Raw genomic sequence first — 14,832 nt, 5'->3', positions numbered from 1 at the left:
CACCTATCATTATAACATTAGTTCAGATCTCAAAGTGAATTGCAGTTTTGTTACATGTCAAACTCTATTGAAAATTTTCAGATTTTATATAATAAGGTTAACAAAAAAAAGGTTAACAAATTTTTTATTTCCGGGAGGATAAATGTTTTTTATTGAAGAAATATAGTAATAAAAATAATTTCAGTAGAATTAAGTTAATGATTTAATATATTTAAATTTTTAATAAAATGGTGTAATTAGCTTTTATTTATTTTCTTGAATAGATTAAGTGGAGGTTACTGGTTTGAGATTTGAATAGAATTTTCAAGACTTTAAATGTTATGTAGAATTTGTTGTTATTGGATCAAAATTTTGTTAAAGTCCGTTAAAGTTTAGTGTTATTAGTTTGTGATTTGCAAAAAGTCATTTAAAATATTAACAAATTTAGGTTATTGGATTCAGACTTTTATAAAATCAATAAAAGTTTTGTGTTGTTCAATTAAAACAAAAAGAATTTAGGATTGTTCATGAATTCAATTATTATGTTATTGGTTAATGATTTTAGACACTTTTTTACAAAATAAAGTCATATAAAGTATCACAAAAATACATAGATTGTTTGCAGCACTTTACAAGATTTTAGAATACTAATCAACAAAACTATAAAATACTCTCTAGCAATCCTTAAAAATCTTTCACTTATTTACTTTTGATGATTTTGTTGAACTCTTCAAAAATATATATAAACTAGGTAACAACCCGCACATAGTGCGGTATAAAATAATTATTAAATGTTTTTACTGTAATTTTTATCTACCAAATCTATTATATTTATCGGTAACTGAAAAATCTAAAATTTGATTGTGTAGTATATATCTATAAAAAAATATTTGTATAATAATTATAATTTAACCCTTGAGAATTATTATAATATCAATCTTATATTATTATATCATATGAACAAAGAGTTCTTAAAATTTATTTTAAAGATTTTATGAAAATATAATTAAAAGATATAATTAAATTAGAAAGAAAATATAAAAACTTAATTTTTGGAAAAATACAATAGTAAATAAATGTAAATATTATTAAAAGTTGATGACAAATAAAAGAAATAATGTCCAAGAGCTCTGTAATGCTGACACCTCAACTTTTTTGCTTAAAATGTTCCTCTATTAATATATAGGGGATTAGAATCAAATAACACCCCCGAAACCTCAAATTCAACTCCCCTTTTACTTCTTTAGTCCTGAAATTAGGATTTTATGTACAAATGATTTCTTTTGTATCTTTATTGATTGTTTCCGGCTAAGGCCAGAAAGGTAATATAATCTATCAATAAAAATTTATATGGGTTCGGTATTAAATTAGAGGATCCATAAAAAGTCTAAAACAGTCTCTCATGAGAAGTCCATTATCCCATCTAATTAGGGTTTGCAAAATGAGATTCATATATATAGTCATGTAATGTAAAAAACGAGGTCAATCAATCAAAGATTAATTAATCAAGCTTGGTGTTTTAAAATTAATTAATCAAACCCTACTAATTTCTTTGCGCAATAAAGCTCATTATGAGCTATTTAATTTCAATTATATCTCTCTTAATAAGTTCACTTGCATGAATCTATCTTTCTTTTTAATTTAAGTTTATATAAAATGTGAATGATGAGAACAATTTAAGTGTATAACATCCTCATTACAAAAATGTCATTATGGGATTTGCTAAACTATCGCTCCACAAATGGACTATCGACTTGACCTATAGTAAAACGAATATCTAGTACAAAATCATACATATTTAGGGGGGTGTATTGAAATAATTATTTTGGAGGATTTGATGGGATTTAGAAAATTTGAAATTTTGATAGATTTTAGGGAAGTTGATATGATTTATAGTAAAATTCTTTGAAATCCCACCTAAAACCATGAGATTTGGATTTGTGTATTTTTAACTAAACAAATCCTCTCAAATCCTCCAAAATCCCTACAACTTATTAAAATCCAAATCCACAAACTATTTTGAATAATAGTGGATTTTAAAGTAGATTTTAAAATCATCATTTCAATAACAGTAGATTTCAAGAGACTTTTTAAAATTCATAATTGAATAACATATGATTTGTAACTTTTACACAAATCACTTAAAATGTCAAGTTGAATACACCCCCCTTAGAGATTTACTCTCACTTCCGGTAACATTAACAGTAGACCTAATTAGCTAAGGCTATTGATCATTTACTTGCAATCAAATTTTGATACAAGGAAAATTTTGTCAAAGCCATAAATCAATAATGATATTACAGTTTTTAATCCCTTTTCAAGTAAGAAATAAAACTTTATGATTTTTTTGCCATTTGCTTTATAACTCGCAAAGAAAAAAATATAGAGCATACATCAAATGCACTCATATGCACATCTTCAGTGCAGTAAATAATATATATTGCAGAGAGATATAGGTTTAGACACTAAAATATAAATGTTAAGATTTTTTTGATGGTTTGTAGGGGGTAGAAAAATTGTGAGTAGCCAAGGAAGAAAAGGACATTGATTGACCATTAAGTGATGATGAGATCAATTACTCGACATATATTAACATATGATGATAAGGTGTAATTGTTCATAGTGATCTTAACATATATTCAACATGTTAGTCAATCAATCAAATTTAACATATGTAAAGCTAAAGTAGTATTTGGTTAAAACAAACATAAACGTATATGTTGATTGAAAAAGTGTGTTTTCTTTTATTTAATTCTTGTTTAAAAGTAGCTCAAACTCTTGCTCACCATATGACTATTGATCATATATATCCAAGTAAGCATTATGTTTTTAGAAAATTACAATTTGATAAAAATGATTTTGACAAAGAAGCATACACATACCTTTAAAAGTGTCTCTTGACAAAAAAAAAAAAAGTGTCTTTGGGTTTTTGTTTGAGTCTATAAGATTAAAAACATTTGATGAAAATAAATTAAGAAAATATTGCATTAATTTTCAAAAAACATATTCTCATACAATGTATATGTTATTGATTTAAATGACTAATATTCTGAACTGAAAGTTTTGCATATACGAAAGGAAAACATTTATTTATGAGAATGTGTTAAAAATGCACCTTTTGATATACCCCTTTTCAAAAATATCCTCTTTTCTGGCCATTTTTATTTTTGGCCTTTTTTAATTTTTAATGACTATTTTACCCTTAGATGAAAATTATTTTATTCAATAAAAAGAAAAACAAAATTTTCCCGCCAAAAAATTTCCGAAATATTTTCCCGCCAAAAATTTTTTTGTCAAAAAAATTTTGATAAAAAATTTCGACAAAAAAATTTTCCCGCCAAAAAAATTTACAAGGTTTTTAAAAGGTTTTATAAGGTTTCTACCTTATAAAAGCCTTATAAACACCTTATAAACACCTTGTAAAGGCTTTTACAAGATTTTTTAAAGAGTTTTAAAAGGTTTTTTAAACAACTTGTAAACGCTTTTACAAAATTTTTAAAAAGTTTTAAAAGGTTTTTAAAAGGTTTATAAAAGGTTTTCAAATAGTTTTTTAAAAAAAAATTTAAAAGGTTTTTAAACACCTTGTAAACGCTTTTACAATGTTTTTAAAAACCTTGTAAAAGTTTTTATAAGATTTTTAAAAGGGTTTTAAAAGGTTTTTAAACACCTTGTAAACGCTTTTAAAAAGTTTTTAAAAGTGTTAACAATGTGTTTAAAAACCTTTTAAAAGCATTTACAAGCTTTTTAAAAGCATTTACAAGCTTTTTAAAAGCATTTACAAGGTTTTTAAAAGCGTTTATAATGTGTTTAAAAACCTTTTAAAAACCTTGTAAACACTTTTAAAAACTTTTAAAAGCGTTTACAATGTTTTTAAAAGGTATAAATTTCAATATTTTTGGCGGGAAAAATTTTCGTTTTTGGCGGGAAAATTTTTCTTTTTGGCGGAAAAAAATATTTTTTTGGGAAAAATTTTTGATTTTGGCGGGAAAAAAAATTTTTGGCGGGAAATTTTTTTGGCGGGAAAATATTTTCGATTTTGATGACTGTACATTCTTGTTGTCACTCAAAAAAGGGTAATTTGGTCATTTTGTATATAAAGAGGGGTAGTTTTAAAAATGGTCAACATGAAGGAACATGAAGGAGTATTTTTAAAAATGGGTATGGAAAAAGGGGCATTTTTGAGAATGTCCCACCATTTATTTCCAATTTTCCATTATGTAGTAAAAGCCTCTTAAATTTGTTTTGGAAGTAAAATACCTAATAAACAACAGAAAACGCGTAGAAAAAGGATATTATAGTCAATTAGCAGAAGATAGATAAACAAACATTCAGATTTCAATATTTTCCAATTTTCCATAATTATTAGTGACGGTCTCTATTTCCCTATAAAAACCTCAATCTCTTTTTCTCTCCTCCATCTCTCTAGGTTTTAGGTTTCTAACATCAAATTCAAGTCTCTTTTTCTCTCCTCTCCTCGATCTCTCAGGCTAGGTTATTCAATTCAATCATGTCCGTTGTTGAAAAGTATTCTTCGAAACCTATAGTAAAACGAATACCTAGCACAAAATCAAACATATTTAGAGATTTACTCTCACTTCCGATAATCTTAATAGTAGACCTAACTAGCTAAGGCTATTGATCATTTACTTGCAGTCAAATTTGATACAAGGAAAATTTTGTCAAAGCCACAAATCAATAATGATATTATAGTTTTTAATCCCTTTTTCAAGTAAGAAATAAAATTTTATGACTTTTTTGACATTTGCTTTATAACTCACAAAAAAAAAAATATAGATCATACATCAAATGCACTCATATGCACATGTTCAGTGCAATAAATGATATTGCAGAGATATAGGTTTAGACACTAAAATATAAATGTTAAGATTTGTTTGATGGTTTGTAGGAGGTAGAAAAATTGTGAGTAGCCAAGGAAGAAAGGACATTGATTGACCATTAAGGGATGATGAGATCAATTGCTCGACATATAAGGTATACTCGTTCATAGTGATCCTAACATATATTCAACATGTTAGTCAATCAATCAAATTTAACATATGTAAAACTAAAGTACAAACATAAACGTATATGTTGATTGAAAAAGTGTGTTTTCTTTTATTTAATTATTGTTTGAAAATAGCTCAAAGTCTTGCTCATTGATCATATATATATATAGAAAATTACAATTTGATAAAAATGATTTTGACAAAGAAGCATATACATACCTTTAAAAGTGTCTTTGGTTTTTTGTTTGATTCTATAAGATTAAAAACATTTGATGAAAATAAATTAAGAGAATACTGAATTAATTTTCAAAAAGCATAATTCTCATACATTGTATATGTTATTGATTTAAATGACTAATATTCTGAGCTGAAAGTTCTGCATATGATTTTACTAGTTGTGCCAATGACACACCTAGTGAACTGATTGAATTTGTTAAATAATATAGGATGTATCCAAATGTTTAAATTGGTTGTCAACTTCTTATAACTACACCTATCATTATAGCATTAGCTGAGTTCTCAAAGTGATTTACAGTTTTCTCTATTGATATTCAAATTTTATATAAACAAATAAATTATTTCTTTTTAAAAATAATTTAAATAGAATTAAAGTTAAGAATATAATATATTAAAATGTTTTTATTAATATAAGATGGTGAAACTTTTTTACTTCTTTTCTTGTATATATTAAATATATTATATTATATATATATATATTCTTTTTTGATATAGGGCTATGAACTTTTGTTTTAATTATTAACAAATTTAGACTTTAAATATATATCTTTTTAGTTAGTATACGAAAGGAATACATATATATTTTCAGTTTTCCATTATCTAGTAAAAGTCTCTTAAATTTGTTTTGGAAGTGAAGTACCCAATAAACAGAAAACACGTAGAAAAAGGATATTATAGTCAATTACTAGAAGATAGATAAACAAAAGCAGTCAGATTTCAATATTTCCAATTTTCCATATTTGGGTACGTCAGGATTTTCCAATTTTCCATATTTTCCATAAATAAAGCATTCAGGATTTTAATATTATTAGCAGGATATCAATAAACCTAGTGACCGTCTCTATCTCCCTATAAAACCTCAATTAGCAGAAGATAAATAAACAAAACTAGGTTTACTTTCCAATCTTCCGTATTATAGTGACGGACTCTAAATCCCTATAAAACTAGTAAGACTGTTAATTAAACATCAAATTCAAGTTCTTTTTTTCTCTCCTCGATCTCTCTAGGTTTCTGATAAAAAAATCATGTCGGTTGTTCAAAATCATTCTTCGGAACCACCAGCCAAAAGGCGAAAGATCGACCCAAAGATCAACGAGTCCTCGCTATCGTTATCCTCTTCTAGTATCTGTGGTCACTGGTACGCACTCCATGGAATCTGCATCGCCTGCAAATCAACAATTGACAAAAGGCAAGGCCGAGCGTTCGATTATATCTTCCAAGGTTTACATCTAAGCCACGAAGCTGTGGCGTCAACCAAGTGCTTAACAACGAAATCATCTTGTCTCAACGAGAAGAAGCTTCACCTCGTACTCGACTTGGACCACACGCTTCTCCACACTAAAGAGGTTCCGCGTCTCTCCGAAGCAGAGAAGTATCTACTCGAAGAAGCAGGTTCAACGACGAGGGACGATCTATGGAAAATCAAAGACTCAGGAGATCCCATTGAATTTTTGACAAAGCTAAGGCCTTTTGTTCGCGACTTCTTGAAAGAAGCCAACGAGATGTTCACCATGTATGTTTACACAAAGGGTAGTCGCGTATACGCTAAGCATATTTTGGAGGTGATTGATCCGAAGAAACTCTATTTTGGGGATAGAGTGATTACAAAAGACGAGAGTCCTCATATAAAGACGCTTGATTTGGTTTTGGCTGAGGAGCGTGGGGTTGTGATTGTGGATGATACGCGTAATGTTTGGCCTTATCACAAGAGTAACCTAGTTAATATTAGCAAGTACTCCTATTTCAGACTCAAAGTCCAAAAGTCAAAGCCTTACTCTGAGGAGAAGACAGACGAGAGTGAAAGCAACGGTGGATTGGCGAATGTTTTGAAGTTACTCAAGGAAGTTCACCGTAGATTCTTCAGAATCGAGTTCGAGGACGAGTTGGAGGCGAAGGACGTTAGATCGCTGCTACAAGATATAGACTTTGAACTCAAGTTAGAATCTGTAGATTGATCTCTTTCTGTCTTTTAAACTCTGTTTAAACCTCATTTAAGCATTGCAAGTTTGTCTATTTTATAAAATATGTGTTTGCAAAGATACATTGACTACGAAGACTTCATAACATATTCGGTGAATGTGGGTATTTCACTAGTTAATTAAAATCTCAAACATACGTTGATCAGTTGACTCAATCATTAGAACACTCCTAGCAAATACAAGAAAAAGAAACAGAACAACGCAGGAAATTAACTTGGTGTTTCTTCCTTTTTACGCAGCAGGATTCGTCGGATATACTTTGGGTTTTGGTTTCACTTCGATTTCGTTCACGTTTCTTACAAAGATGGCCTCCGGTTCATACCTACAAAACATCACACAGAGAGACCCAATCAAAGAGAATTCTAACTCGAAACCAAATACAAAGAGATTAACATTTTCAAGTGTGCGGTTTTGTGACAAAAACAATAAGGATGCGTTTAAAGGTCATATAGATCAGATCTGAAAGTTTAGATTCTCTAATGTAGCAATATACTTCTATGCTATGTTATATTCTCTAAGCAACCAACTAAACCAGAGTTCAAATCATTAGAGATTTCAACAAAGGCACACTGTTGTAAAACTTCAAAAGGATTAGAAAGGGAACAAGCTACTTACGATTTCTCTCCCTCTTCAAACGTGTAACTTGAAGCAACAGCCAGTAGCTGACCATCTCGACTGAATGACAGTGCCGAGATACTTGTTGGATACTTTGAGTACTACAAAGGGAACAACAACAAGGAGCAAATCAATTGTGTGCCATACTTAACACTCAGTGAATAATGATTTTGCCCATTACTAACCTGATATAGCCTCTTCTTGTTGTTACCATCCCAAATGTTGACGAAACCATCACAACCTCCAGTTGCAAAGGTGCCATAACTGCAATTAAAAATCTCAGATGATTACACAGGAAAGTAGCTATGCAAGAGAAATTTCTCAGCATTATAATTTGACCTTCTTGTGTTCTGTAAGAAGTAGAAATCTATGAAACAGTTGGACTACATCTAAGATAAGAACTCACATTGGATGGAAGGCAATGGAATTTACAGGGTAAACAATGTCCCTTCCAGCCTCTGTTTTCCGATGGCATTTGAAAGCATATCTGAGGACAAGTTCAACAAATACACCTGTAAGTCAAAAAGTTGTGGAAAAGAGAAAAGAAGAAAAACACACGGAAAAAAAAAATACTTTTTAGCTTGAGCAGCCTCTGATAGGTCAAAAAACTCCATGGCGACCCTTCCTTCAACAGAGCTAAGAGCATATCCTGTAAATTTTCAATTTCAGATATTCAATTCAATGATGTGGAATAAGAGGAACTAAAGAGTACGGTATACTATGGAATCGGAAGAAAAAATTAGCAACTCCGGATACTGCCATCAACCGCAGAAACAATAAGTCAGCCATCTAACCTGTTCCATTAGGATAACAACGCACACATCTTGTCTGGTATTTAAGTGAAGACTCCCGTCTTTGCTCAGGCTGAGACATATTTCTGAGATCATAGATGTTTACATGCCGTCCTGCTGTTGCCACTACCAAACGATGTCCAACAAGAGACATAGAGTAAACACGCTCTGGTTGCAAATAAGTTCCCACCTGAGTGCGTTCAGGCCCACTTGCGCCTCTTGGATCCCAGCATTTAACTGTTTTATCCCAAGATCCTGTAATCACTTGCCCTGTAACATCACATAAAACATAATGATGTGTCAGCATTACTTTTGGGACAGTAAGATATAACCAAAGTAGTCAAAATAAAATATCTCTAGTTCCGGATACAATTACATTAGTAAAGATTAGAAACAAAAGTTCACTGTCTTGTAAACCTTTAAAGCACCAGAAATCGTCAGTGTTATTGTTTGTGCAACTAGCATTAAAAAAACATGATTACCACTCTACAACCTACCTGCAGCATAAGAATACTCAACGCAGCGCACTGGTTTGTCGTGTGTCCCCAAAATGTCCTCTTTGCCAACATTGAAAACAATCCTGCAGTATAACCAGAGAAAACCCCTTAAATCAACAAAACCTACAACAGATTCTGAGTGGAAACATTGTTAATTTCTTATGCCAACAGCCTCTTGAATAACATTGAGATTAGCTTTCAAACTTTATACACATTTCATTTCAGTACTTGAAAATTATATCAGGACTAAGAATACGAAATTTCACTCGCTTTAAACTGGGTAACCGGGGATAAAATCAAGTGCTTTGTTCTAAATCACCACAAAAATCCTCATTTCAAACGAACAATAATAGCTTAGAGAAGAGAAGAGAGGAGAATACCTTCGGACTTTGTAATCAGCGCCAACACTGAAGCCGGAGAAATCATCGTGAAAACAACAATCAAGTACTGCTCCGCCGTGTAAGAACTCACCTCGTAACGAATTGGTGCTCACATCATACAATCTCACACGCTTAGATTCAAAACAAACACAGAAGACGAAGAAGAAATTGAACTTCAGATCAAGGAAAGAGGACTGTTCAGAGTCAACAAATCAGTGAAAAGACAAAGTAGAAAGGGGGTTTTTGGACTAATAACCTTATCCCATGAAGAAACGAGGAGATGATCACTGTTATTGGAAAATCGGAGATTGGAAATGCCGTCGGACGGTGGATTCGAGAGTTCACGACCGCCGGAAGGAGTCGTAGTCATAGTTCCCGTTGAAGATCACAAAAATTCTAGGGTTTCTAGAGAGAGAGAGAGAGAGAGATTTGAAAGAGAAAGGAAGGCGTGGTTTCTAATTTTGAATTCAAATTATCTTTGCAAAGGGACGACGAGGGTTGATTTAGATCTATTTCTTTTTCTTTTTCTTTGGGTGGAGAATCTTCTATTCAACTTTCAAAAAGAAACGAAAAAAATACTTAAGACATTTCGACCCAAATACATAATCTAACTAGAAGATTGATTAATATATCTTCGTTTTTAAAAATTCAAATCACAACATATGCAGAAAAAATTCTGCACTTTATTAATCATAACTATTATATGAAAATTCCAAACAATTTATATATAAAATAAAATAAAGATGATAGGAGAATCATAATTTGAAATCTTAACAAAATTTTCGAAATTTAGTTATTAAAAATAATTATATTATATATTTGGATATTAAAACTTAGTTTTTAAAATTTTGATTGGTTTATATTTTTTAAAAAAAATTATTTAGTAATTTCGTCCATAATTTATTAGAGAGAGAAAATATTTTTTTCTAGATTTTTTTCTATTTGATCTGTAAGTGTTTTTTATTTTTTTAATTAATTATATTTATTTAAATTAATTAATTAAGCTTAATTAAAATTTTCTAATGACAATTGAATGTAATTTTTTACCTATTTTAAGGTTAGTTTCATATTTGTACTTCCCAATTAATATAGTAGGATGAGTTCAGTTAATTTCATTATGAGCATTTTAACCCGGTTGTTGATAAAAAGATGCTACTATCCTAAATTATAATGTGAATTCAAGTTCAACTGATATCTGAATCTGATATAGTTCTGTTTTTCCAATTTAACCCAAAAAAGCATTAAGCAAATAAGCATATGACCATAAAATTAAAAAACAAGTAAAAGTTTTATCTGAAAATCAACTCTAAAATGAAAACTTTATTGGTTTAAACTTCTGGTCAACGAAAATTCAAGTTGAAAAGTTGAGTTTAGTAAAAACAATAAATAAATTGAAGTGAATTACTGTATTACACTAACATTATCGGGTCTCAAAATATAGCGAGAGCCCAACTTCCAAAAATTTTGAACTCTATGTATTGTATTGAGGTTTTCTTGTATTTATATTTTTAGCTTTATGGGGATCAATCATTAGTAGTACAGGTTGGGGTCACTATAACTATTTTCAAAGATGAAAAGAAGATATTTCAGATTGTTGTTATAGGGGTCAATTAACCCCCCGTATAACAATGAACTGCCTCAACAAATCATCTTAACAAGCAATACAATTTAGTTTTGGAAAGGAAAAAAAACAGGATTATAACACAGGTGGGCCATTACACGTCTTGTAATGAGCTACAAATTTCGAGCTTAGACCATGATTACTGGGAGTAACTCTCTCAGATACTTTTATTAGAAAATAATAAAAGGAAGAGAGAGAAAGAAAAAAAGAAAGGAATCGTTTCTTTCCCAAGTCACTTGAGAATCGATTCTCAGAACAAGTGTGACATGTGTCACTTGTTAAGTGAAACAGCAATGAGGAAATAAATAAATAATAATAATTTATAAAAAAAATATTTTTTTTGGTTTTTTTGAGAAACGTTGAGTCGTTCTCGATTAATGATGCTCTTAATAGGCTAAACAATGGCCCATACAATATTATACAGAACCCAAAAAAAATGCAAGAAGAAAGAAGATTACAGAATCAGGAGAAAGGAAAACGTCTTAAACTGTATCATCTCCTCCTCCTCCTCCTACAAAGAAGATGTTGTCTGCGGAACCTAACTAATGACACGTGTCTAAACGCCACGTGACGTCTCCGCCAACGCGTTTGGATAAAATCACGTCCACCATTTTTTGTGATTTGCTTTGCTTTTGTTTGGGTAGAACAAGTAACACAACAAAAAAAGTGGTGACATCATCGTTACGAGTGGTAACGGAAAGTCCCACGTGTCCTATAATCACGCCCTGTTTTAGTTACTAATACGGTACGCCACGCCACACCCTATCTTTTTCCTCACCTACACTCCACTCCAAGTTAGTTCGCCGCTCCAACATTCGTTTAATAATTTGTAAACAAAATTCCGATTTGTTTCTTAAGTATATTCCAACGCATTTTCGAGAAATTTTAAACGAATATTTTCGAGTTATTGCAGTAAAATTCTGAGAAATTAATTTGATGATCAAGCATGTGAATGGTTGATTGATTATTAATAAATAACTAAGATCATGCTTATTGATAAATTAAAAAGAGAAAATCCTGTAAATATTGAGAAAATTAGTAGTACAAAATAAAAATTAATAAAAACGTAATTAGGCGTGTACGCGTTTGGTTTAAGGCGTGACCCACACGACTCGTGGCGCGTAGCCAACACATAAGTCAGCTCCACGGGAAAGGTATGCTTCTTTTATTTAATTTAATTTAATTTATTTTATACTACTACCATTAGGCTAAAAATCTAAAATTGGGGTTTACCACTTTTCTGGTTATTGACTTTGAACCGGTCTCTCACTCGTAAATGATGACTACAACTTATTAGGTCAGCCGTAACCAACAATACAAAATCCGGTATTTTACTGTAAGTTTCTCTTTATTCTTATTCGGTCAAATTTGGTTTACTTATCTGGTTTTTGTTACTTTCTTTTAAGATTTTTTCTTCATTTATTTTAAAGTGTTAAAATTAGTTAACAACAAAATGAAACAAGTGTTAGAAAATATGATGAGATAAAATTATTTCTATAGCATCAAGACTTTTTTCTTCACTTTAATTTTTTTTAATAGTGTTAAAATTAGTTAACAACAAAATTAAACAAGTGTTAGAAAATATGATGAGATAAAATTATTTCTATAACATCATATCCTTTAATTATCTGACACATATTCTAGAGCTAAAAATGTTATACAAAAAATAACATTTGTAGTTATTATTTTTATAAATTAATTAATTTTTAATACATTTTGTGAAATTTCCTTCCATGTTTTACTAAAGTGTATAATGTTTTTATCTAAAGGAGTATATTTGACAATAAAGGAGTATATTTTAATATATCTTGACAATAAAGGGTATTAGTTTAGGATTTAGAAAGAGTTTTAATGACTTTGTGTTTTTAAAAATCTTGCTGATTTTTTAAATCATAGAAAATTAGAAAGTAAAAATGAAGGATTCTATAAGAGATTGTTTAGGAAGTTATTTTAAATCTTGCTGATTTGTGTTTCCTAATCTTGTAAAATATTTCATAAAATCTTTCAAAATCTTTCTATTTGATGAAAGAGTTTTCATGACTTTTGTTATGAAGGAAATGTTATAAAATCCTAAACCAATAACACAAAATTTGAATTCATTAACAATCCATGATTCTTTTGTTTTAATTGAATAACATAAAACTTTTAATGACTTTATAAGACTCTTAATCCAATAACACTAGATTTATCAAGATTTTAGATAACTTTTTACAAATCCATAACCAATAACACCAAATTTTTAAAGAGTTTTAAAAAGTCTTGATTGAATAACAACATATTTTACATAACTTTTAAAATCATTCAAATTCTTTCTAAATCCTAAACCAATAACCCCTAAGAAGATAAAAATTTGACCGACTTAAACACAGAAATCTGCCACGTGGTTTCCATATATAAAAACAACAAGTCCAAACACATTTCTTCAGCACTTCACTCTCTCTTCTTATTTCTCTCTCTCTCTCCCTCACACCATATTCGCGATAACAAATAAAAAAGCTCTGAACTTTTCTCCTTCTCTGATCTAAATCGAACAAGAAAGAAACTCGTATGGCTCTCGAAGCGATGAATTCACCATCTTCCTTCACCACCAGGATCGAAACCAAAGAAGATTTGATGAACGACGCCGTTTTCATGGAGCCGTGGCTTAAACGCAAACGCTCTAAACGTCAGCGTTCTCACAGCCCTTCTTCGTCCTCTTCCTCGCCGCCTCGTTCTCGTCCCAAATCTCAGAACCACCAAGATCTCACCGAGGAAGAGTACCTCGCTCTCTGTCTCCTCATGCTCGCCAAAGACCAGCCTTCTTCGACAACGACCCAAACGCGATTTCATCACTCCCAGCCGCAAACGCAAACGCCGCCGCCAGAATCTTCAAAGACCCTTTCGTCGTCGTACAAGTGCAGCGTTTGCGGAAAAGCGTTTCCTTCGTATCAGGCTTTAGGCGGTCACAAAGCCAGCCACCGAATCAAACCACCAACCGTGACCCCAAACCCCGATGATCCATCATCAACAGCAGCTCCGACCGTCTCCGCCGCCGCCGCCGGTGAAAAACATCCGATCTCCGCATCTGGCAAGATCCACGAGTGTTCAATCTGTCATAAAGTGTTCCCGACGGGTCAAGCACTCGGCGGTCACAAACGCTGTCACTACGAAGGCAACCTCGGCGGTGGAGGCGGAGGAAGCAAATCAATCAGCCACAGTGGAAGCGTGTCAAGCACGGTATCGGAAGAAAGAAGCAACCGTGGATTCATCGATCTTAACCTACCAGCGTTACCTGAGCTTAGCCTTCATCACAACCCAATCGCCGCCGTCGACGAAGAGATCTTGAGTCCGTTGACCGGTAAAAAACCGCTTTTGTTGACCGATCACGACCAAGTCATCAAGAAAGAAGCAGATTTATCTTTAAGAATCTAAATAATATTCTTGTAATTCGTTTTTTCTTAAAAAACATAGTTACAATTTTTTTTTTTCTAGTTTACAAAATTTCTGATTTGGATTTGAATATTCATAATATTTGTTTAGGGGATTGATACAAAAACCATTTGATTTGATGATTGATTGATTCATTTTTATTTTGGTAACAAATCTTTTTTTTTTTTTTCTGTGAGTCCACTCTGTAATTATATTGGACACGTGTCATTCTATGTGTGAACACAGAGCAGAAATAGTTGGGGAAATTTGAGAATCGTTCCATGTGGATGATTCGTTGCCTTCATTAGTAATTAGCACA

General features: G+C 31.3%; 3 protein-coding genes across 4 annotated transcripts; 2 read left to right on the top strand and 1 right to left on the bottom strand.

The window, feature by feature from the left end:
- Positions 1-6,089: 6,089 nt before the first annotated feature.
- LOC104746353 (RNA polymerase II C-terminal domain phosphatase-like 5) lies at positions 6,090-7,307 on the top strand. Its single transcript, XM_010467810.3, has one exon. The coding sequence runs from the start codon at positions 6,248-6,250 to the stop codon at positions 7,175-7,177; it is 930 nt and encodes a 309-aa protein (XP_010466112.1). The 5' UTR covers positions 6,090-6,247; the 3' UTR covers positions 7,178-7,307.
- On the bottom strand, positions 7,213-10,178 carry LOC104746352 (mitotic checkpoint protein BUB3.1). Of its 2 annotated transcripts, none has more exons than XM_010467809.3 (9): positions 9,741-10,178; positions 9,485-9,615; positions 9,105-9,187; positions 8,611-8,877; positions 8,390-8,465; positions 8,223-8,303; positions 8,002-8,080; positions 7,817-7,917; positions 7,213-7,523 (listed from the first exon to the last, which is right to left on the bottom strand). In XM_010467809.3, the coding sequence occupies exons 1-9, from the start codon at positions 9,852-9,854 to the stop codon at positions 7,433-7,435; spliced, it is 1,023 nt and encodes a 340-aa protein (XP_010466111.1). In that variant the 5' UTR covers positions 9,855-10,178; the 3' UTR covers positions 7,213-7,432. The 2 variants fall into 2 exon arrangements, with proteins under 2 accessions (XP_010466111.1, XP_087343062.1); XM_087486936.1 differs by having other exon boundaries at positions 9,485-9,657; positions 9,741-10,038.
- A 3,017-nt stretch (positions 10,179-13,195) lies between these two features.
- Positions 13,196-14,687, top strand: LOC104746351 (zinc finger protein AZF2). The gene has a single exon (XM_010467806.2). The coding sequence runs from the start codon at positions 13,653-13,655 to the stop codon at positions 14,514-14,516; it is 864 nt and encodes a 287-aa protein (XP_010466108.1). The 5' UTR covers positions 13,196-13,652; the 3' UTR covers positions 14,517-14,687.
- Positions 14,688-14,832: the final 145 nt, after the last annotated feature.

Source organism: Camelina sativa, chromosome 15 (assembly GCF_030686135.1).
Source record: "Camelina sativa cultivar CO46 ecotype springtype chromosome 15, ASM3068613v1".
NCBI lineage: Eukaryota > Viridiplantae > Streptophyta > Magnoliopsida > Brassicales > Brassicaceae > Camelina > Camelina sativa.
Note: the sequence above shows the minus strand (reverse complement) of the source record. Positions and strands in the feature narration are given on the sequence as shown.

Bases quoted from the DNA above. Each gene is read 5' to 3' on its own strand.
- LOC104746353 (XM_010467810.3), top strand. From the start codon at position 6,248: ATGTCGGTTGTTCAAAATCATTCTTCGGAACCACCAGCCAAAAGGCGA.
- LOC104746352 (XM_087486936.1), bottom strand. From the start codon at position 9,854: ATGACTACGACTCCTTCCGGCGGTCGTGAACTCTCGAATCCACCGTCC. The intron at 8,304-8,389 runs GTATTTTTTTTT...ACTTGTCCTCAG, and splicing joins GAGGCTGCTCAAGCTAAAAA to ATATGCTTTCAAATGCCATC. The intron at 7,918-8,001 runs GTTAGTAATGGG...TTCCCTTTGTAG, and splicing joins ACAAGAAGAGGCTATATCAG to TACTCAAAGTATCCAACAAG.
- LOC104746351 (XM_010467806.2), top strand. From the start codon at position 13,653: ATGGCTCTCGAAGCGATGAATTCACCATCTTCCTTCACCACCAGGATC.